The 24646-nt window shown below is 36.3% G+C and overlaps 1 protein-coding gene across 2 annotated transcripts in view; it reads left to right on the top strand.

Annotated features, from left to right (window-relative positions):
- The window catches only part of LOC125226587 (vitamin K-dependent protein C), a 102846-nt gene that overhangs the window by 19995 nt on the left and 58205 nt on the right, over nucleotides 1–24646 (top strand). For both annotated transcript variants that reach the window (XM_048130590.1, XM_048130591.1), the window contains exons 2-4: nucleotides 21531–21636; nucleotides 21920–22022; nucleotides 23100–23214. In XM_048130590.1, coding sequence (XP_047986547.1) covers nucleotides 21531–21636; nucleotides 21920–22022; nucleotides 23100–23214 — 324 coding nt within the window. The remainder of the gene's footprint in view (nucleotides 1–21530; nucleotides 21637–21919; nucleotides 22023–23099; nucleotides 23215–24646) is intronic.

The raw sequence follows: 24646 nt of genomic DNA, 5'->3' as shown, positions 1-24646 counted from the left end.
TGGACCTAGGACCAATTTTTATCCAAATCGGAGACGTGATCCAAATGTGGGTACAAACTTAACGGAACTATATGAAGTTTTTTTTTTTTAATACTACGTCGGTGGCAAACAAGCATACGGCCCGCCTGATGTAAAGCGGTCACCGTGACCTATGGACGCCTGCAACTCAAACAGTGTCACATGCGCGTTGCCACATCCGTATTGTTGTAATAACAATGTGACTCCGTGAAATACAGTGAAAGTTATTAAGTCTAAGGAAAAACATACATCGGAACCATGGAGAAAAAAATATGCTCCTTTAGGGCCAGTTGCATCAACCATATTTGACAGACACATCATCGTCACGCAGCAGACGTCTATGGAACTTCCCATACAATAAAATTTAACGAACGCTTTAACGGTGACAGACGGTTTGGTGCAACCGACCCTTAGTTGATGCCCGGTAAGGTGACGCTAAAAGATGTAGTGCGAAAAGAGTTTCCTTCGTATTTTTCCGGAAACATTCGTTTTTATCATGCTAGTTCAGACAGTGTCCGTAGGTCTTGTACTGAGACTGACTGAAATAGCATGACGCGTTCATACATTTCCGTCAAAATGCGAAGGAAAATCTTTTTCAGTACATCTGTATGTATATTTAACAATTTAACAATTGTCTATGTATATGTCATATACCTAGTAAAAAATAAAGTTTTAATGTCTCATTTAATTTAACTTTCACAAACATTATCTGTACCTAACCATTCTCTTTGGTATTATTATCTGGGCGACCGAGCTTCGCTCGGTTCTATTTTAATATATCACGTCTTTAGATAAAAAGAAACTCTTATAAATACAAAACAAAAAAAGGACAAAAAACAAAAACTTAATTTCTGGCCGGGATTCGAAACCTTCACACCTACGATCTATCTGCGTACATTAGACCGGCCTCATACGACTGAGCTAAGCGGAATCGATGCGCGCGCGGCGAAATTAAGGACCATATTTTATGTTTACAAACGCGAAAGAAAAACTCATGAAAACTCGAAAATTCGCGTTTTCCGGGATCTAAGGCTACGCTAGATCGATTTTTCACCCCCGAAAACCCTCACATAACAAATTTCAGCGAAATCGTTAGAGCGGTTTCCGAGATCGTCGGTATATATAAATAAATAAATAAAGAAATAAATATACAAGAATTGCTCGTTTAATAGTATAAGATAAGTTAAAGCGGTGGCTCATAATATGTCTGAGATTTACACAATAATATCTGACAGTAGGTACGCGACTAGATAATATTATCCTCAACACCTACATATTGTTATCCTCCGTCAAATACATTCCAGTGACAACGACATTCAGTTATTGGTTTTAAAAACATCATTGTTTTGTTGGAGGTTATTTCCCATTACGAAGGCAAAATATAATAAAGAGTGACATCGTACAGTATGGCCACTCCCGCTCCCCGCTAAATGTGCCGCCCATTCGCTCTCGGTTACCGCACAGTTACAGCCTGTCAAAAACGCGAACAGTCGACCCATCATATCTCACTCATGTTACGTGTTCACTACTCGTGTAGAATCTTAGAATGTGTGCGTAGTAACGCGCCTCTTTCATATATTGATGATCGCTTCTGTCCGAGATGTGACGAAGGCTACGGTGACCGCGTAAAATAAATATCCTAGTAAAGTTTTCACAACACTTATTTATTGCTTGTTATGTCTAATTTCTGAGATTTTTTTGAGATTTAATATTATATTTTTCACCCAGTCTCTCAGCCCAGTCTCACAGATATAATAGTTATTTGTTTTACAAGGGGGCAACGTTGTTGTTTAACCGCACTTGCCGATTTTGATACCCGAGCAAGCGAAAGATTCCAATATTGAACCGCGATCGTAGCGAGTGGTTTAAAAAGTGGAATCTTGAGCGTTGCGAGGGTTTCAAGGCACGAAGGTTAAACAAACTTTTCCGCCGAGTGAAACACAAAATGTTTCACCACACCAACACTATAAAACATCAAATTAAATTAAATCCACCGATTTATTAAATATTTATAATTCAAAATCATCATTTATAGGTAAATTTTATCAGCTAGCCTAAGACATCAAGTTAAAATTTGTATGAAGTTACTTTGCACTCTTGTGAATAAAATGCAATTTTGCAATCTGTTTTCGAATAGCAAAGTACCTAAGCCTTTACCCGTTGGTGTAGTGAAAATGATATCAAAGCCATGTTGCGATAATTAGTGGTACAAGTATCTGGAACCATCTCCCTTAATAATATTTTTATGATCAATCTGGAAATGATCTAAGCGGACGATAGGCCGTAATTTTATGGCGACATAAATTCATTTTCGCTCGAGCGGAATATCTACTGGCGTTCGTTTCCAATTAATTTATGTAATTTATGCAACACTGAAGCGAATGTAGGCCTGAATAGGTGAAGGAAAACATAGTGAGGAAACCGGACTAATTCCAGTAAGGTCTAGTTTACCCTTCGGGTTGGAAGGTCAGATGGCAGTCGCTGTCGTAAAAACTAGTGCCTACGCTAAATCTTGGAATTAGTTGTCAAAGCGGACCCCAGGCTCCCACAAGCAGTGGCCAATGCCGAGATAATGCAAGGAGGATGATGACTGCACAGTGAAGACATTAATCTCGGAATTGACCAAATATGAATAGTATACCTATTGAAGCCGTTTACCTGACTCAACTTACTGAAAGGACACAATACTACTCATGACTAGGTAGTGTGGTTTTGAGCTTTAGCCTGTCCGTAAGAAAGCTATTACTGCGTAATCTTCACGTCTTCTCTCACTCTCTCCATAGATTAAATATAAGAGGATTATATAATTGATTTACATTAATTTCCATATTTAGAGTACCTAGTCTCTTAATATTTTTTTAATGAATACTTTTGCATGTTAAATTGTATCTTGTTTTTAATGCATGTTGATTATAAGATGTAATGTATTGTTTTGATACTCCCATCCAACTGAGGGGGGAATGAAATCTTCTCGAGGCTGAGGCGTAGGGCTAGAGCCGGCGCCAGATTTATTTGACGTTCATATGCGCATTGTAATATGCCTACTTGAAAAATAAATATTTAATTTCATTTTTATTTTCTCTTCTCTTCGTGACCAACAAAATAGTCCCGACGGAAGACTAGCGCTGACTCTTGGGTTAGGATTTATATGTTTCATCATTCTCCTTGCCTTATCCCGACTTTTGCTACGGCTCACAGGAGCCTGGGGTCGGCTTTGACAACTAATCCCAAGATTTGGCGTAAGCACTTAGTTTTACGAAAGCGACTGCCGTCTGACCTTCCAACCCGAAGGATAACTAGGCCTTATTGGAATTAGTCCGGTTTCCTCACGATGTTTTCCTTCACCAAAAAGCGACAGGCAAATATCAAATGACATTTCGCACATAAGTTCCGAAAAACTCATTGGTACGAGCCGGGGTTCGAACCCGCGACCTCCGGATCGAAAGTCGCACGTTATTACCACTAGGCCACCAGCCCTTAGCATTTATATGTTTAATTTAATTTAATTTAATTGTTGTTTCTGTTTTTGTACTTGTGTATGTTTTTATTATTGATCATGATCACATTAAAATGCAATATTTTTAAATCCCTTTTTGCAATCGATTACTTGTAGATTGGCGTTAAATATCACTTTCGAGCCACAAATCTATGTTGTAAGTGACACTTAACGCCATCTACATATGTACATTACATTCATGGATGTTTTCTATTTATATGTATATGTATTTGTGTATTATATATCGTTGTCTGCGTATACTCACATTGGAGAGTGACAGGCTACTTTTTGTCACTTTTTATCCCTGTCACTTTCTATCCCTTCAACTGTCTCTACTTAAAAATCACGTCAAACCGTCGCTCCGTTTTGCCGTGAAAGACGGTAAATTATCTGTCGTGTTATATAATCAAATGGCCGCAGCCTAGCTGAAATGACAATCGTTGCCACTAGACGCGGTTCAAAACGCAGTCTGGCTCTGTCACGCCAATATGGAGGAGCGATAGAGATAGGTAGACAGATAAGTAGAGCGATAGAGGTAGATATTATCGTAAGCGTGTGTACATTTGGCTGCGTACCTACACCTACCCAGGAAAACCTGGTGACCATGCAGAGGTAGTGATGCGTGAGTTTACGACCGTGTGCGTTGGGTCGCGACTATTGAGGTACCTAAACCTCTACTAGGAGTTTTTGACATTTCATAATATGCTTGATAGTATATAGGTAGTGTTTTAGTTTATTTATGTAAGGATTGCTAACGGACAATCACGTCTACACTATACACATAGAAACAAAGAAATGTGAAACAATATCAGATGCTCAGTCACTTAGTGTCGCAGACGATAGGTTGTATATCTGTCTACTTTTTATACCTTTTATTTATGGTTTTTTACAATGACGTTTATGTATATATTTTTGTTTTCTCGTTTGATGTTTTTAGTTGTCAATATATATATTTTAGCTGGAAGCCGGTTGTTTGGTCTCGCTCTCCCTGTGATATCTTTATGTCCACAATCCTGGACACTTAGACTTGGATATACATATTTATTATAAATTTGGATAGTTAGTGCGTTTTCACATTATTCGATCCGACATCGGATGTAGGAACGATATCCCATACATTACAGACGCCATCTTGGATTTTTTTCCATTGAAATCCTTCCGGTGCGCGATTTCAATGACATTGCGGACTGTAGAGTTACATAAAACTCAGCACACTAATCAAATATCGCAAAGTAATAAAATAAAACTCGCATGCGAGTTTTCGCACCGAGCCCTTATGCGTGTCGAACAAGGCCCAGCCAACGTCACATTCACTTACGCTTTGTAAGCATATTGTAGCTAGCTCTCCCTATCTCTCTTCTGTAGTGGCGCGACAGAGCCAGACTGCGTTCCGATCGCCCAGATTTAGTGTTAACGACTGTCCCTTCGGCAAGGTCCCACTGCGTTGCGAGGTACCTATTGGCCACTATTTTCCGGACAAGTGCGTGTGATTTACTGTTATCGGTAGCTGAATCACCACACCCGTCATTATTGGGAAGTATATCGTTCGCACGGTCAGGATTTTAGGGCATCTTCGCGGTCATAAAGTGACCTTCAGTTACTATTTGAGAATTAAAAAAATTCGTAAAAAACAGTTGAAGTAAGTAGTTATATCGGTACTTTGTAATTATAATGCTGTTTAAAACACTACATTTGGTATCTCTGTGGGCATCTGTTTAGTAGTTATTGGTTTAATTATCTCTGAATTTTTACAAAACATATAATCATGTGCTCACTCAGTTCTCACAAACTACCAACGAAAACAGTGAATATATTGAAGAATTAAAAAATATAACTGCTAGGCTTGAAAAAACACTAGGTTGAAGAAGAAGAACCATTGATTATTCAGATTACGATTGTATCCAAATATCGGTACTTTGTAATTATAATGCTGTTTAAAACACTACATTTGGTATACAACCTCTTTTTATTGATTTCCGTTAACTTTAAGGGAACGTTTTTTAAGATAATTATAATTAATTTATCTAAGAAACAAAATGTTACTGAAAAGACTACTGTTAGAGTTATTAAAAAATAAATTGAACGATTCATGAAGTGTAGGTACCACTAACTCATCACGACACACTTCAATAGGCAATTCTGTAGGTACTTAAAATATTTTTCATCACACCAACTGATAAAGGCTTTCTTTGCTATTCGAAAACAGATAGCAAAATTGCATTTTATCCACAAGGGGGCAAAGTAATTTCATACAAATTTTAACTCGAAGTCTTAATCTGGCTGCTAGATTTTACCTATAAATGATGATTTTGAATCATAAATATTGAATAAATTGATGGATTTCATTTATTTTGATGTTTTATAGACAGTATTTTGTTCGTGTTGGTGTGGTGAAAAATTTTGTGTTTCACTCGGTGGCAAAGTTTGTTTAACCTTCGTGCCTTGATACCCTCGCAACGCTCAAGATTCCACTTTTTGAACCACTCGCTACGCTCGCGGTTCAATATTGGAATCTTTCGCTTGCTCGGGTATCAATATTGGCACGTGCGGTTAAACAACTACTTTGCCCCCTTGTAAAACAAATAACAATTATGCCATGCACGAAATAAAGCAACAGATAATTATAAGAAAAATAGGGACAGAAGTTATTCTTTACTCCAATTTATATTTTATAAATCAGATAGAAATATATAAAGTAAATCAGTTGTCCGTGACGTCGCTGAAATCGATTTCATATTAATTCCATATTAGCAAGTCGTTCGTTGTAAGTTCTTAAAAAGAAGCTGATTGGAGGAAAGTAGACAGATGTGTCAAAAAGAGGATCTCAAAGCTCAGAGAAAATTCGTACGTCGTAGATAGGTATCTAAATCCGTAATCGATCTCCTGTACTGCATTTGAATTCTAAATAAGTACGGAATTCGATTTGAAAATACTTTAGAAGGTAGGTACGATGTAAATTGAGTCGACGTTTCCTTGATGTCGGAAAAAGGGGATGCTATAAGAAATTAAGGAAAGTAATATACATTTGATTAAACTGATTGAAGACCCCATGCAGTTTATTTATTTATGTTCGTTAGTGTTATTCTGTAATCAGGAATGAAAACACATTATATAAACACATTCCTGTCGGTGAGTAAGACTGCCAGAGCTCAACGAGGGTGCGGTGTGCTGATGACGGGAGGACTTACGGAACTAACTTGTTCCGTTTATTGTCCTTTGAGTCGTCGGGTAGTGACACTCCTTTTTGCTGTGTACTTAACACAGCAAAAGGGAATGTACAAGTTTCTAATGGGGTGGCAATGCGCATGTGACACTGTTTGAGTTGCAGGCGTCCATAGGTTACGGTGACCGCTTTACATCAGGCGGGCCGTATACTTGTTTGCCACCGACGTAGAAAAAAAAAAAAAAACATTATAACGACCGGTCTGGCTCAGTCGGTAGTGACCCTGCCTGCTAAGCCGCGGTCCTGGGTTCGAATCCCGGTAAGGGCATTTATTTGTGCGATGAGCACAGATGTTTGTTCCTGAGTCATGGATGTTTTCTATGTATATAAGTATGTATTTATCTATTTAAGTATGTGTATCGTCGCTTAGAACCCATAGTACAAGCTTTGCTTAGTTTGGGGCTAAGTTGATCTGTGTAAGGTGTCCCCAATATTTATTTATTTATTATTTATTTAAATGAGTTTGAAAATCTTGGCTGGTGATGAGATATGTACATACATTGAATAAGATCATTAGGTCATTAGGAGGGTATTAGAACAACAAGTAGAAGAATATTGTTTCTATGCTACCAGTCCTTTAAGAATGCATTATCTTTGCTGCTGAAGTTAATACCTACATGAGATAATGAAATATATAGCATTTAGCACAACTGCTTTAAGTATATAGGAGTTTACTACATTATTGCAGGAAACTTCGAATGTCTTGGGTATAAAGAACTTTTTGCCATCAATTACAGTACCTATTGTAGATGGATTTATTTTGTGCTGCAGAGTTGTGGTAAGGCAAATGTTAAGATCAATGTCCACGGTGGGCAATTATCTCTTTGTTAAAATTCTAATGAAAACAAAATACGATTGTTACGTCTGTCTCATTAACTTGGTTAATTTGACAAACTAACGATAGCATAAAGATAACAGTCCTGCCATTAAACGATACGTAATGAAAGGAGGGTTTATACGACCCTGTCGGTATGTAGGTACCTACATGTATGTATACATATACTACGAGTTAGTGAACCTACCCACTAGATAAGGTTTAGTAGATTAAGAGAATGAGGATTTTAAAGAGTTACAGCGTTTTTGAAAATCACAATACGAATAAAACTACATAGTTATTTTGTCACAGTTTCGTTTTCTTTCAACCCCTTATTTGCCAAGAGTGGCACTGTAACTTTAGCAGTTTCATGTGCTCTGCCTACCCCTTTATGGGAAACAGGCGTGATTGCATGTATGTGTATTTATGTAGTTATTTTGAGTGTTTCCTGTATTTGAGTTTTAAAAAATATTGATATGCAGGATTATTCGTATTGTTACTACATGTACTACTACTGGATATTATGCCTCAAACTGTTTCCGTTTACGAAAAAAATTAAAAAAAAGAAATTTTGTTTTTTATTTTTTTCTTTAAAACCGCGTATCCGATTGACTTGTTCTTTGGATATTTTATAAATATTTTAGGGATACATCAATTAAAAAAAAATTAACTTCCTGACTTTTTGTTAAGTACATTTTTTTTTAAATTTATGTTTTAAATATTTTTTTTTACCACATACGAGTTAGCGACACCTACTATATTTTCATATAATAATCGCCATTTTATACTCTATTACATATATTTTTATCAAAAATATTAGTTTGGATCAACAATGTCAAAATAAGTTATTTATATATTACTAGTATTACCCTTTAGTACGTTGCTCCTGGAACTATGTATGAAAATTTTGGCATAATTAATGGAAGATTTTTTTTTAATTGGGGTATGTAGATTATAGGCCGAAGTTATTTTTCATCAACCCTCCCCACCCCTCCCCCTCTGCGTCACCCCTCTACCCCCCCTTAAACAGACGAAAATGCGATTTTTCTCGATTTCGGACAAAACCGATGAAGATACAGAAAAAGCGTGTAGAAACGAAGTAATCCTTAATGAATTTACTACAAATCTCTCATAAACACTTTAGTGCTAGCACTTATAGTTTTCGCGCAATCCGTCACGAAAGTCGCTCCTTTCTGCAATTTTCTTTAATGAATGATAAGTGTTCTCCCAAAATGCTTATGAAATTTGTTTGATACGACTAAAATATTGTAAACTCATGACTATAATAAAATTAAGGGGATAAATCACTACCATGGATGGGACTTGAACTCACGGCTTCCGGATAGAAACTCGAGGGCTCTACCAACTGAGCCACCAAAAGCTCATTCCTAGTTTCTAGCGAATCTTTCAGCTTTCTACTATATGAATCAATGGTACCCCTAGCGTCATTTATCTATCATATCTATCAATCTAGAGGCCGTGAGTTCAAGTCCCGCCCATGGTAGTGATTTTTTCCCCCTGAAATTCATTCTGAGTTTATAATATTTTAGTACTATCAAACCGACGATTTCGTAAGCATTTAAGGAGAAAACTTATCATTCATTAAAGAAAATCGCAGAAAGGAGCAACTTTCGTGACGGATTGCGCGAAAATTATAAGTGCTAGCACTAAAGTGTTTATGAGAGATTTGTAGTAAATTTATTAAGAATTACTTCGTTCCTACACGCTTTTTCTGTATCTTCATCGGTTTTGTCAGAAATCGAGAAAAATCGCATTTTCGGCTCTTTAAGGGGGGGTAGAGGGGTGACGCAGAGGGGGAGGGGTGGGGAGGATTGATGAAAAATAACTTCGGCCTATAATCTACATATCCCAATTTAAAAAAAATCTTCCATTAATTATGCCAAAATTTTCATACATCACTTTCCAGGAGCAACGTACTAAAGGGTAATACTAGTAATATATTTTATAACTTATTTTGACATTGTTGATCCAAACTAATATTTTTGATAAAAATATATGTAATAGAGTATAAAATGGCGATTATTATATGAAAATATAGTAGGTGTCGCTAACTCGTATGTGGTAAAAAAAAATTATTTAAAACATAAATTAAAAAAAAAATGTACTTAACAAAAAGTCAGGAAGTTAATTTTTTTTTAATTGATGTATCCCTAATATATCTATAAAATATCCAAAGAACAAGTCAATCGGATACGCGGTTTTAAAGAAAAAAATAAAAAACATTTTTTTTTTTAATTTTTTTCGTAAACGGAAATAGTTTGAGGCATAATATCCAGTAGTAGTACATGTAGTAACAATACGAATAATCCTGCATATCAATATTTCATATTTAGCCAGGGGCGATTTTACCATGGCAGTCCGGCCAGGCCCTTTAAAACTCAAATACAGGAAACACTCAAAATAACTACATAAATACACATACATGCAATCACGCCTGTTTCCCATAAAGGGGTAGGCAGAGCACATGAAACTGCTAAAGTTACAGTGCCACTCTTGGCAAATAAGGGGTTGAAAGAAAACGAAACTGTGACAAAATAACTATGTAGTCTTATTCGTATTGTGATTTTCAAAAACGCTGTAACTCTTTAAAATCCTCATTCTCTTAATCTACTAAACCTTATCTAGTGGGTAGGTTCACTAACTCGTAGTATATGTATACATACATGTAGGTACCTACATACCGACAGGGTCGTATAAACCCTCCTTTCATTACGTATCGTTTAATGGCAGGACTGTTATCTTTATGCTATCGTTAGTTTGTCAAATTAACCAAGTTAATGAGACAGACGTAACAATCGTATTTTGTTTTCATTAGAATTTTAACAAAGAGATAATTGCCCACCGTGGACATTGATCTTAACATTTGCCTTACCACAACTCTGCAGCAAAAAATAAATCCATCTACAATAGGTACTGTAATTGATGGCAAAAAGTTCTTTATACCCAAGACATTCGAAGTTTCCTGCAATAATGTAGTAAACTCCTATGTGATACGCCGATATGTGGGCAAAACAAGCTATCCTTAATGGATCAGACTCACACAACATGGTTCTCGCATCCGATTTAATGATTAAAGCTCACCGTGATTTGAGAGATGACTGGCAGAAACTATGGGACGCTTCCCGACGCCATGTTGGAAAACATTATGGAAACATACAACCAATTATTCCATATAAACCATGGTTCTTCCGCTTCCGTTCAGCTACTAAATGGGCCACGTCTACACTCTGTCGTCTCCGATTAGGTCACGTCTGTACTCCGGTGTTCCTTGCCAAAATTAGGGTTCGGGATAGTTCCCTGTGCGAATGCGGGCTTGACGAAGGAACTCCTGATCACATTTTCTTTTCGTGCAGCAGGCTTAAACACTCGATGTACGACATTTTACCGAAAGACATCCCTCGCCCTATCAATTTTCAAACGCTCCTGGTCCTCATGGACCCTCCCATTACCGCATTGCTTCTCAAACACATTCAAGAAAATAACATTAAACTTTAAATTCTTTTCTTATTCTATTACTAACATAATATTATATTGTCAATAATTGACAATCTCTTATTTCTCCTTATGTTGGCATGCTTACTAACTGTCAAAACTGCCGCCCTTTCTCGCTCTTCTCTCTAATAAACTGTACATTCGTCCTGTGCTGTCTGTGATGTCCTTAACATTAAATGTTTTTTGTTTTAGGTTTCCAGCTCCTTTCCTACCACAAAATTTTCACCGAACATTCTTATCGTGCGTTGTATGTCTATAACGTCGTCATTGGCAAAATCCCTCCTGCCAAAAGAGGGGAAAGCCACAAATTAAAATAAAAAAAAAAATCCTGCATATCAATATTTCATATTTAGCCAGGGGCGATTTTACCATGGCAGTCCGGCCAGGCCCTTTACACGCAAGTGAAAAAAAAATAGTCGCTCCATAAGGGTTCCCTTTGTACCTTTATGTTACGTATTAGGGTTCCGTAACAAAAAAGTACAAACCATCATATGTCAAAAATGTTATTTGATATTTTTTTTGTAATAATTTAGCATCAAATGCTGCATCGGAGAACCATTTGGGACGCCGTGGTGGACGGTCGTGTCCGGAGCAAGTCTCATAAACGCGTAAAAACCCATCGAAACAATAGACACCCATAGCGCCAGATCCCAAATGCAACCGCTGCACGTGCATCTAAATACCGCCGTCGCGCCCCGACCCGACCAGAGCTCCCGCGACGCGTTGTACCTAACTTCAGACTTTTGTGACAGTAGTGTTAAAATGTATAGAGCTTATAGTTTTCGCGTTACGAGTGTGCCGTGTGTTTTCTTATTTACTCAATTTATAGAGACAGTGCGAGACCAAAAACACCCAGTAGCATCCAAACAGACAATCCGCAGTACGAGTTACGAGCTTCTTCCCGCACCACAAGCGTGTGCAGTGTGTTTACATACTTACAGTGACAGTTGCTCAATTTTTAGAGACAGTGTTAGATTAAATACCTATACTTAGGAGTACTTAGTAGCGAATCAAGTCAAGTGCCGGTGGCTCTCGTCGCCGCGCCGCCCATACCCAACCTGGGCCCGGCGCCTACTACCCAACGTCGAGAAGCAGCGGCTGATGCTAACTACACCTTCATTGCGACCAAATTGGTGAGCTCGTTCCATCTCTGTTGTCTTACTTAGCGCTAACACCGGTGCTCCTAGGTTTAGGTGCCTATTTAACTAGATTTAGCTTGACCAAGTTGTTAAGCCTCAACGAAAGGGATATCAGCTGATTACAATTATACGCCCAGTTTAGCTAATTATACACATTGTGCCTAATTTATATAACGCGACTATTTATTTACTATTTAATAAGCACAACACATAGTATGCTTGTATTCCACATAGTTCAATCTAATGGTAATTATTTATTTGTTTCTAGGCAAGGTAACAAAATGTAAATCGGATACAAATATCATGTAACTGTACTAAACATATATACTTAATACTAAATTTACATTTTAAGAATAACCAAGCGAAACATTCAATAATGTATACCTATCATTTGTACACGCTATCATTTTAAGTAACTTATTATTATTACACCTACCTAACTTTGATTTCAAATCTATAATCTAGCATCGACTTATCAGTTTTAAATTAATGAATCGAGAACAAAAGTTAACATTGACTCGCAGAACCGTTGAGCGATATAGCCGTGACGTTACCATAATTATACCTATCTTAGTAACTAGGTAGGTAAGACAGGTCACATAGTCCAGGTACCTCAATTAAACTGTATTACCTAAAATTTCCACTACGCAATTTCCATGGCCCGGGTATTAGAAGCGGGCCGCACAGTTCATATTAGTTAATTAAGTTATGTGTCTAGAACTAGCGCTATAATACGGTTCTGCACTAGACAGGAAAGTTGATTTAAGAAGGCCTGTTGGTCTCAATAAAACCGATAGCGATGTCTATTTGACCAGGTTGTCAGCATTAAAATTACCATTGCTTTTGCGCTGTATAACACTTTATATCATACCTTTGGTACCGTTTTAAGTAAGAACTGTAACGAAATATCTTAGTTTGGAAAACATACCTATAATAGTGTGGATACTAACTTCACTTTACTTAGCTTTACATAATGGCACCTTAGGTACTTACTCAACCCCCAATGATACATTGCTAGCTGGAAATACCAAACAAGTATCTGAGACTCAAAAAAAAGGAAAAAAACACGGGCTGTTTTCTTGAACTATCTGGGCAACTTTTACAACATAACACATTGCACTTCCAAATCATAAACCAAGCCAATAACTTCCCATTAAAGAAAAGGATAAATTACTTTCTTAAAAAAACCAAGACAATTTCCTTGTAAAGACGCACACATCTGGCCTCCAGTCACCGCTATTCTGCCAAACACGGTCAAAAAGGATATAAATTATGCAATACTCTATTGATATAGGGTTGTTTAACGGCCGGCTGCCCGACCATAGTACTTATAACTGCAAACCCCATTAAATCTTTTCATCCAAATGTCTTTCCAAATTCCTGACGCAAATTTATAACTAAGACAATAAGCCCCATCTGGCATTCGAACCCACGCTACCTACTAGAGAAAAAAATAGCAATCGCTTTTATTACCAGACCAGGCTAAACCGGCCAACTATATTAAACTATATTTTTATTCTCTCAGTTTTAGGTACCTACATGAATACATACGGGCGCGATCTAGTGTTGTGGTACTTGTGGTAGTCAAAATAGTAGGTACTAACAGAAGTATAGTACTTATTAAGTGATTTCGAGTGTAGATGAAGTGACTATTACTACCATAATTTGTCGTTGTTACGAGTATTATCTGTGCTATCCTTAAGTGAACTTGTGTATCTAATGCTATATGTGTTGTGGTGAATGGATGCACCGTGAAAGTATGGGCCTAAAATTGTGAGGGTCTTTTATGAGCTTGAAGAAATAGATGTCACAAGAAGATACCAAAGAAATACATAAACCCTTATTTGCCTAAATGGTAATACATAGTTGCATCAGCGCTTTAAAACGTTATTCATTCTTAATTATCCCATCAGCGGACGTGTTATCAAACTTATCGCCGTAGACGTCTACAACCAGCAACACTATTACATTACTCTGCACTTACCCACTACAGGACAACGTTACTGGAGCCCTTATTACTTCGCCAAGTCTGCTCATATTATGGACACTCAAACTGTTTGTACTAAACCTCACGTGTTTGTGTCGTCTGTCAAGAAATAAGAAATACATCGAGTTCACAAAGAATGACATGAAATGAAACTATCAACGAGAATAAGCAACAGAAAAAATAACTTATTATCTGAACAGTGCTCAACTCAACCCTCTTCGTAGTTATTACATAGGTACCTACTCTGTCTCTTCTTCTTCTCATCATCAAGAATGCGCTGCGCAGCCGGTTGAACAAAACTGAGAACTGTGCTACAATATCTTCAGAATGCTGGCCCCAGTTTTATTTTACAGTGAAAGCAGTTACAGTGTGAAATATTTACCAAATTTAACAATTACTTAGTTACGTTTTGATTTTTTAGTGTCATTTGTTTAGTTAACGTATAGTAAAGTGTTGTGGGTGATCCTAACAGTGGCAATGTAGCAATCAACCAATATTTACACACTTCACGCGTAGAGACTACTTATGGAAGAATTAAGACAAAGAAGAATAATATACATGGGATCCGTGGAGTTATAGAAAACTACCGATATACTCCACTATCGCTGAAATAACACAACTACAACGTGCAACGACATCAAGCTGGCTCTGAAACCGTAAAAGAAGACGGGAGAAGCCCCTCCGATCCGAATCGAAGACGAAGAAATGACAAGTGAGACAAAGGGGAGGGTGTATTTTAAATGCAGTCACATATCCTCACACCTAATATTTATTACACACCAAGTATAGTATTTATCTACCCAACGCTGACTTTACGATGCCTTGTATTCGGGTCGGCTCCAAATTTCCCGTCTCTCCTACTATCCTGACTGCAAACCCTACACTCCCAACCCTATCTACTGGGTGCTCTGGTGTCTTGGACAGGCTGCGGGGGCCTACGGCGGGGCAGCAGGGGTTGCTGCGTAATGAGCCGGTTTGCAAACGTACTCTGTCTGATTCTGCGTTCGAGTCTTAGTCGGTGAGATGTGACGCAGACATATCCAACGACTCGCTGCCTCTTAGGCTCAATCATCAGAGTCACGTGAGCCCACAGCGCTATTGCGTATCAAAATCTCCTCCCCCTATAGTCTCCCCTTCCTAGTCCTTGCAGCAGGATCTGCTGGCTGGAGTTACCCCCTGAATCTGAATCTGAATCTGAATTTAGCATCAAATGCTGCATCAAAACTAAAATATGAAAATTGCTTCTCAAAAGACACAATTTTATTTTGAAGGAAATCTGCGATTTTTTTTTCTATTACTAAAATTCTAACACGGCACTTGGGGTACGATTGACTAAGTTTTGATGGAGGAAACAGTCGAGAGCGGAACCTCGAGTTTAAAGATTATTCGCAATATCTTTTATCTGAGTTGTTCTGAATGGATAATTTTTTTTTCGATAAATCTAGTTAATAACACTAGTGTAATTATTTAACTGAAATTCCCAAATTAAATGGGGGCTCCTTTCCATGGTAGCATTTGCTCCTGTAGCGCCTTAAGGCCAAGTGCTGAAATTTGTCGCTCGACAAAGGTACCGTTGCAGTCCCGGAGAAAAAGGAATTCTTATTAGAACCCAAATTACTTTCAGCTCGAGAACAACGTAATGGTCAGTCGAGTAATGCTGTTGGTCAGTTTTCCCTTTCTTTATTTAGTTAGGGCAAGTTAAGGTAACAAAGTTTAGAAGTAATGAGGATTTCGACCAACACAAAAAGTTAGAACATATCAGGTTAATTGGTATATTACTTAAAGATACTGCTGTTACTAAGTTTAAATAACTACTACCGCATTTGCTACTTTTATTTAAACTTCCCGTTTAAAGCGAAAACTAAACCTTATTGGATTTTATTGATTTTTTATACACGGTGTAACATGTGGAAACCGAAAGATTTTAACTACGCATTTCTGAGGGCAAAATAAAGACAAAATGTTAAATGACTTCAAGCAAATTTCGCCATATAAATTTTTTTTTCTGTAATTTGTTTTTGGATGTATTTTCACATAAAAAGTAAATTTTATTCGTAAAACTGGCACTTAAAATAAAAAATTACATTTTTTTAATACAACAATACTTTTTTGCAATGAGTCACCAGTTATTTTTTGATATCTATCAACGAGGATAGTTAGATTATGTCCGAACACAGCATCATGTCCATCAAAACAGCGTTTTGTTCCGAGAAATTATAATTAATTGATATTTTTTTAAATGGTTATAACTCTGAAACTACGAGTAAGTAGGCGGAATCTAGAAAAGTTTATTCGACATTTTAGTATTCTAATATGATGAGGAATACGCTGTTTAAATTATTCGGGTTCCTCATGACTGTTACACTGTGTACCCATAATAGTAAATAATACCTACCTACGGGCGTTATTTTTTCGTTGAAATGTATACTCATCGGTACATTCCAGTGTAAGCGTATATAAATTCTTTTCCAAAAATATTTAAAGCGCTTCGGTGTTGTTGGTCTAAATAACGTAAACAAATATAAATTCCAACCTACGTCAAAGAATTCCGTTACCATTTTTTTTTATGAAACGCATCGAAAACTTTGTACCTATCTAAACTGAATAAAATATAAAAGTAAATTGCAAAAGAGAATATGTTTACTTTTTTGTCACAAAGAATGAAAATGTTATTTAGGAGGGTTCGTAACAAAGTGTTTAAATTTTGTTTTTGTTTAAAATATATTTTTAACTTCAGTAGTGATCGGTCTTTGGATGCCACACTGCGGTATGGCCGGTATGTCAAATTGAAATATGGATAAGCCGTTAAGCCCGCCATACCTATTTGAAATAGCAAAAATAAAATATTTTTTATTCGTATTCGAACAATGCTTTTAAGACTTCACTGTGATACGATAACGATCATTCAATACGAATCTTTCTGTGGTGAAACCAAAAATTTGAAGGATAACGCGCACTAGACTAATGGCCCCAAGCTGCTTGTAGCTCCATTATTTATCCACCGTCTAACTCATCTAGAGTATTCATCTTTTAATCTGATGGTTACTTTTTTTTAAATTGAATTTTTAATTTTCTGTACAACTCTACTTGACTTTTAGCTCTACACTCAATAAAATAATTGCTAACTACCATCATAAACCATTAAACTATTTATTTGTGTACGTTACTGCAACGACATAAGGTTTACTAAGATGTCACTGTAAAACACTATAAAGCTTTGTCACAGTAAACTTCAAATTGGACAGGTAATCGCAGTAAGCAAATTTAAACCCAATATTCAAAATGACAAGGTTGCAATTAGGTACGAGTTCAATTTGTTATGACTTATGATAAACATTAAGATGAAATTGACAAACAATGTCAAACTCTTAGCGGAAAAAATAATCGTCCAAGTAACTTAGCTTAGTATTAACACTTTCGCTAAGAAGAAATGACAAACACCGCTCGTAGAAGCGTAGCGATTACAATGTAGCGAAAATCGTAGCGCCAAGTAGACCAGTTTCGAAAGTGTTAATACCCCCATATACTGAAAAAGGTAAACAACCTCTAGCAATGCGATATACACAATGTTGTATTACGAATACAATAGAATAGGCACATAAAAAATAACTAATAATACTAATTTAAATAAAAATATTACCCCCATCAAGATATAGCTCAATCGATTCTACTCTCGATTCTGAACAAACGGTTTTCAGGTTTTTAGTGCTAAGTGAAACACGGTGTATAAAGTTTTTATAAAGATCCACTTTTGTGATTTATTTTATATTTTTTAAGGTTATGGTTCAAAATATAGAGGGGGGAGGCACATTTTTTTACTTTAGGTAGGGGGGGGTTGTGTACCCTAATAAAACATGTTTTCCCATTTTTTATTTTTGCACTTGGTTGGCGTGATTGATATACTTACATATTAGTACCAAATTTCACCTTTCTAGTGCTAACGGCTACTGAGATTATCCGCGGACGGACAGACAGACATGGCGAAACTATAACATATTTGTTGCGAATAACACTTCTTAACTAACATAACTTGTGTTTTTTTCTGGTACACACTAAGTTGAAATTCATGACGAATTCTAAATATTATAGTGAATTTCAAAAAGAAAGTCAGCATAAATATGAAGGAGGACCTTTCCATATGTCTGAATCGAAAACTCATGGATGTGCATTATTCTGAGCCTGACCTACGGCGCTCAGACTTGGTCTTTAACTAGTTTAACTAATGCTCAAAAGCTTTCCATTAAGGATTGCCAGAGAGCGTCGGCATCAAACTGACTGACAGGATTAGTAACTCCATCATGCGCTCTAAAACCGAAGAAATCATAAAATGGATGGAGTAGAAAAATTTGAAAAATAAATAAATTATGTGCGTTTTTGTTGCGTACCGTAAATACCTAATTAAACTACCAACAGGACAGGACAGTCTTTGAACAGAAAAGTGCCAATTTGAGGGGTAAAATCCCCTTAAAAGAGTAAAAGTTCCTTTTGATGTGAAAAAGTTTTATCTTTGAACTCTTCCCCATAGGTGTCCTTAACTTCTTAAGTGCCAGGATTTTTACGGTTCCGTACCAAAAAGGTAGGTACTAAAGGAACCCTTATGGTGACGCTCTGTCCGTCTGTTTAAATAGTTTTCTCGTACTCCTGACCCGAGTTCCGGCTTACGAGCGATTTATTCGTTAAGCTATTTTCGTTTACTTTATCAACTTGCAACTGCTATGTTTATTAGGGTGGTCCACATTTGTATGGAAGAAAAATAAATATGACTAATCCTTTCTCCACATGGTTCCCTTTGTTCTATTATGAATTAGTAGTTTATGTACCAAATTTTAACCCATTTGCTCATTATTTACAGGTCGCTCAAGATACATTTAAAATTGGATATCTCCTATAATAAAATAAAAACCGAAATAATTAAAACATTGCAAACTGCCCGGTTCATGTTTTATTTAGCTCTAATGAAATAGGGAAAAATATAATTAAACCATTAAAATACCTCCAAGTAAGATTTTTTCTTTAGTCAAGTTCATTTCATACATTTCAGTATGGCATTATTGCTTTATTTTGAGCGACCTCTAAATAAAGTCTGATTGTTCTCAAAATTGGTTGACATGATTTTAATAAGTTTTCGTGTAGAAATAACCATGTGGAGCTCAAACAATAAAAAATTTTTTTTTTGGACCACCCTAATGTTTATTTTGTGTCTCGAGTGGACGCACGTCCAAATCGCCAGGGAGCTTTGTATGAGGTAGAAGTACCATTGATCGACACGCTAATGCCCATTAGAGTGAAAGTGCCATCTACTAGGTAACTAGAACACAAACAATTATGTAGAACGATTGTACGCATACTACAGAGGGTATCTTGCTAAATGTAGGTACTAACATTATTTCTAATTGTGTCGCTTAACTTCAAACTCGTGTAAGGTACAGCGGGGCAAATCCCAACTGGGGGACAATTGTAACAGATCCATTTTTCCATTCATAATTCCATATATTAATAGTATTCATAATTCATAATACTTTATTGCAACCATGGTAATAATGATAGGTGTTACAGTTAATAAATTATTTCACATGGGCCCTATTACACTATTAAGTTGAGTTCCACATGTATCCACTGAACACGCGTGCTACATAGAACCAAACAGAGTAAAACAAAAAAAAAATAGATCGGTTGCATTTCCCCCCAGTCGAAATTGTCCTGTACCTTAAATCCATTCTGCTATAAGGTTGATTCTTTTTTAGATATATATATATATATATATATATATATATATATATATATATATATATACTTATATTTTTTTCAGATATATTTATATATAATCAACCTTAAAGCAAAATGGATTTACCAGAGTTTGAAGTAGATAAGCGACACATTTTTAAGCTAATGTTCAACACAATATTTAATTGTTATGAATGAATAAAGAAGAATACAGAAGAATAGCTGTCGAGGACTGGAACTTTTACTTTACCCACCTAGTTGACTTTCTCATTCGCGGAATATTTACTATCACGACTATTATTAGATTCATTAATACACTTTTTTTTTTGTTGTTGTTATCTATTGATGTTATCTTATCTTTCCTGTTTACTCTTAGATGTTTGCGATAATGTTGCTAATTAATGATATATCTTGCTTGTAACATATTCAATCTAATTAAGAGATGCTCTAGGGCAGAAAGGAGTCAATGGAGATAGGGACTATTCCGACTATTGAATGATAGATACTTTCTTTTAAATACGTACATTATGTACATTAACAAATGAAAAGCTAAATATCGTCACTACTTTTAAAAAATCTCGTATCTCACGCTGTTCCTCAAAGTTAAAACGCAGTAAGTCTATATGCATTCCATACATACTTACTACAATTTTCTTTTCATTGACAGACGAAGATACAAGTTTTTTTTTAAAGTAGTGACGATATGTATTTACCACAAAGGAATCAGGTAAAACAACAATCATTATTTTTTGAATAATATGAATGATATACAACCTGATTTTATTGATTTTCGTTAACTTTATGAAAAGGTTATTTAGCCACTCTACTGCTTAAAATTTTAGATTTTCAATAGAAAATGAAGGTGACAGCTGGTAGCTACAGCTACCAAAAGCAACTGAGTGGATAGGTCAATCACATTTTGTTTTGCACTATGTTATCCAGTTTTTCAAAGAATAAATTTGATGGTTCAACAAGAAGTTTCTAACTATTAGTACTTATTAATTTTAACATGTGCCGTCGAATACTTGATGTTATTGTTAAGGTTACGTTCTCTCACACTTAGTAAATCAGTTATTATGTATGAGAACGTCCGGGGTTCCTGTTAATGAACCGAAAAATGTCGAGTCGAATTTAACGGAAAAAAAAAACACGGTGTATATGTAGATATATGAACATTCTAATTAAAGTTATAACAATAAGTTGATTACTTATTAATAATACCAGAGTGCCTAAAATGATGGATGAATTAGGTACGATCCTGTGTCCACCGATATAAAAAATGGTACTATTATTTATATTCTTATTTATTTAAAACAATCCGTTTATCCCGTCTATTTTAATAACAACATTTCTTGATAGAATATAAACCCGTTACACATATTCTCCCGTTAAAATTGCCTCTAAACTATATGTAGGTAGATCATGATGATTCAAATTTACACTTTAATGTTGTAATACAAAAGAACTCGTCCTCGACGTGAATGACACGAACTTTTTTTTAAATTATTATAAGTATTTGTGGGATTAGTAATTCAATTCAATTACCAAAAAAATCTATAAACATGTAATGCTATGGTAAAATGTTAGGTGCTCTAAAAATTGTATTTCTTTTATAGATGCCGAGTTCAGCTGGGGATTGACATTGTGCCAAAGAATATGAAGCGGACATGCACACTAGTATTATCTCTTTTAATATTGACGGAAATTACAGCCACGTATTATGTGAGTACCTCTCGATGCACTCAATACATCACTATGTAACGTCAAAGCTGCGCGATCATGCATAGCCAATGCAACTGACAACTTACCTTCCATAAAAAACGTCTGGCAGTTTGCCAAATTGAAATATCCCCGCTTGATCAACTGGCGCACCCATTGTATGGAAAATAGAAGTTGAAAAGAGTAACCTAGTTGCCCTAAATGGCCACAAATTGCTGTCGTAAATCACAATTGCCTATTGTTGAAATGTCGTTTAATAGCGAGAGATTTATCAATTCCTTTTCAGGCTGGAGTAGAAACGGCAGACATGAGTGCACATAATTATGTTGAGAGCAGGAACAAAGTTAAATTAAGGCATAAAAAAGGAAGTGACAACGGGATCCCAACTGGTAAGGATTTATACCTTCTTGTCAAATTATAATTTGAGTTTTTATGGTTACGGCAATATAAAAAGTTACCAAATGGGGATGACACGAATAAAACAATAGGTAATAAAAAAGTAACCTATTGTGGGTTATTATCCAGGTGACATGAATTTGAATTCCGGCTGCACGGAGAGCCTTATTCAGAGAACACCGTTTTTGAAAACGTCAGCGAAAAAATAATTTCAACTTAAGTCGAGAGCGAGCACTGTAAGTAAAGTAAGTCAGCACTTATTCCAGGTGTTAAATATGGAGTGCAATGGACTTTATTCCGAAATATGCAGTTGGAGGTCAACATGATATCGAAGTTTCATTAAATATGGGTTAGAAAGTAACAAACAAAAAAACTCAGACCAAAAATAATGAAACAAAATTTACGGAATAGATTGCACGATTGGCAGATCCCTTCAAAAGGCCATTTCTCATTTTGTGGTAACGTTATAACAACATCAATTTATCGACTTCTTGAAGCAAGCGCTTGCAGTCCTTTAGTTGAAACTTCCAAGAATTGAAAAAAGCAAGCGATGACATCCGATATCGGATCGGATAATTAAACGCTTCTTGCAGACGTCAATTCGGTTTCCGTTGTAGTAGTACAGCGATACCTATATAGTGTTATTGGTAAGTAACTTTGTTAAAAAACTAGTATTGAAGACTTTAAAATCCTATAGATTTGCAATATTTTAAGCTTCGAGAGTTGAAGGCTTGAACTCGAGGTAAGGAACCTTCTACCTTAATGATGCAAGCTGTTAATACGCTCTTAAGAGTAAGTCTTTAAGACTCGGGCTTTACAGAAGTCTCAAGCAGAACTCGGGTATTTTGTACTTTGAATGCCTGAACCGAAGGTTCAGAGCTCAAACATGAACGCTCGAATCCCATTTATTATGAACTAGCTTTTGCCCGCATCATTCATCTGTAACGAACCGTAATCAAACAACTTTCATCACGTTGAGTACAACCGTAGATTCATTAATTATTTGAATATTTCTCACGAAAGTTTAACGTGTATAACTTTCATCACTGTATTTTTGTATTCTGAATGAGGTCCCTGGATGGCGTGGAGCGCGTGGAGTGGATGCAGGGACGGGCGACGCTCGCGGCGGAGGCGCTGTGTGCGGCGGCGGCGCTGCGGCGAGGCACTGCAGGTCCAAGTCGCAAGGTGGGATTACAATAACAGCTTGAGTTTAAGTTACAACTTGGCTCAGTTTTGCGAGACTTGACTCAGCTCATTCTTCTGTTTTGAATTGAGTTTGACTCGAAATTACTCGATTTCGAATATTGCAGTGTACGTAGCCGAGTGCACAAACGCTCACGACAATAGGCTACTACTCATATCGAATTTGGCACAATAAATAATTGTCTTCTGTAGTATTTGGCATAAAACAACAATATTTATAGATTTTGAGCATGAAAAGTGTATGACGACTACTTATTTTGGATTAAAAATGTGTGTATTTTTTTATTTATTTTGGCCACCGAAAACGCTGTCAGGGATGTAGTGACGTCATCGAATTCGAACCTTACTGCATGTCAAAACAATCACTGACATATTGAACTTAATGCCATCATGGTTTAAAAGTCAGAAAATGTTGTTTTCGAGTAGAATAACCTGATGCACAGATAATCAATAGATTAACATGACTGTGTTGTTTTCGCCTGATTACGTAAAACGTTTTTAAGTGTTAATAAAATATGGTAACATTTTATTTCGGTTAATTGGGCGGTACTTAATCATATAAGACAGACTTTAAAAAAGGGTCAAGTAGCATTGTCTCTCATCGCTCTTGCGTATTAGCGCGACAGAGCCAGACTACATTGTTGTAGTGTTTCGGTGGCGTTTTGCGTCGCAGAAACGCCTTTCGGCTACGAGGCCAGGCCCAGAGTACCGAGTCAATGTCACAATCGTTTTCGCTAATATCTTTAGGTACCGAAGCTAGCTGCCGCGCCAATACGCTACAGAGAATAAAAGCGATTGTGGCTAGGTACCCTGATGTGTAGTCTCCAGTGTGACACGCTCTGAATTTCCGTACAAAAATGTACATAACACCGTCAATAATTAGTAAGTTCTATATACAAAATTGTTACAAGTAGTTAGAAAGGGTACCTACGTATGAACTTTAAAAACTTTTATAATTATAAAACTGTACATTCAAATGTTTCCCGCGATAGTAGAAGAAATGATTGCGTCATAATTTTCTGTAGGCAGAATACTTTACAAATAAGTACATAAATGTATAATCTTAATGATTATGACTTCCAAAGTCTCGAGTCTAAACCAACACTCAGTGGGATATTAAGTAAGAAAACACTCTCATATTATTTTTTCCTTTTAAAGTAGAATGAAGATTTATAAAAACAAAGTCTACGCTAAAGTTATAAATATACTTGTAAAGAAGTAGGCGCTACTGAGAAAGCATATTTGATATTTAATATGAAAATATAATCTGCCTGCCGAGCATCGTACCGACTTCGAATAACTGAATCTCTAATTGGCTTATTACTCGTTTGAATGGAATAACTATCTGATTTACGTGTACCTGTATATTTGATTCGGTGAAAACGGTAGTAACGGTACTATTAAAGGAAGTTTT

The sequence above is a fragment of the Leguminivora glycinivorella genome, chromosome 5 (assembly GCF_023078275.1).
Source record: "Leguminivora glycinivorella isolate SPB_JAAS2020 chromosome 5, LegGlyc_1.1, whole genome shotgun sequence".
NCBI classification, from domain to species: Eukaryota; Metazoa; Arthropoda; class Insecta; order Lepidoptera; family Tortricidae; genus Leguminivora; species Leguminivora glycinivorella.
This window is presented reverse-complemented; position numbering and strand designations above follow the sequence as displayed.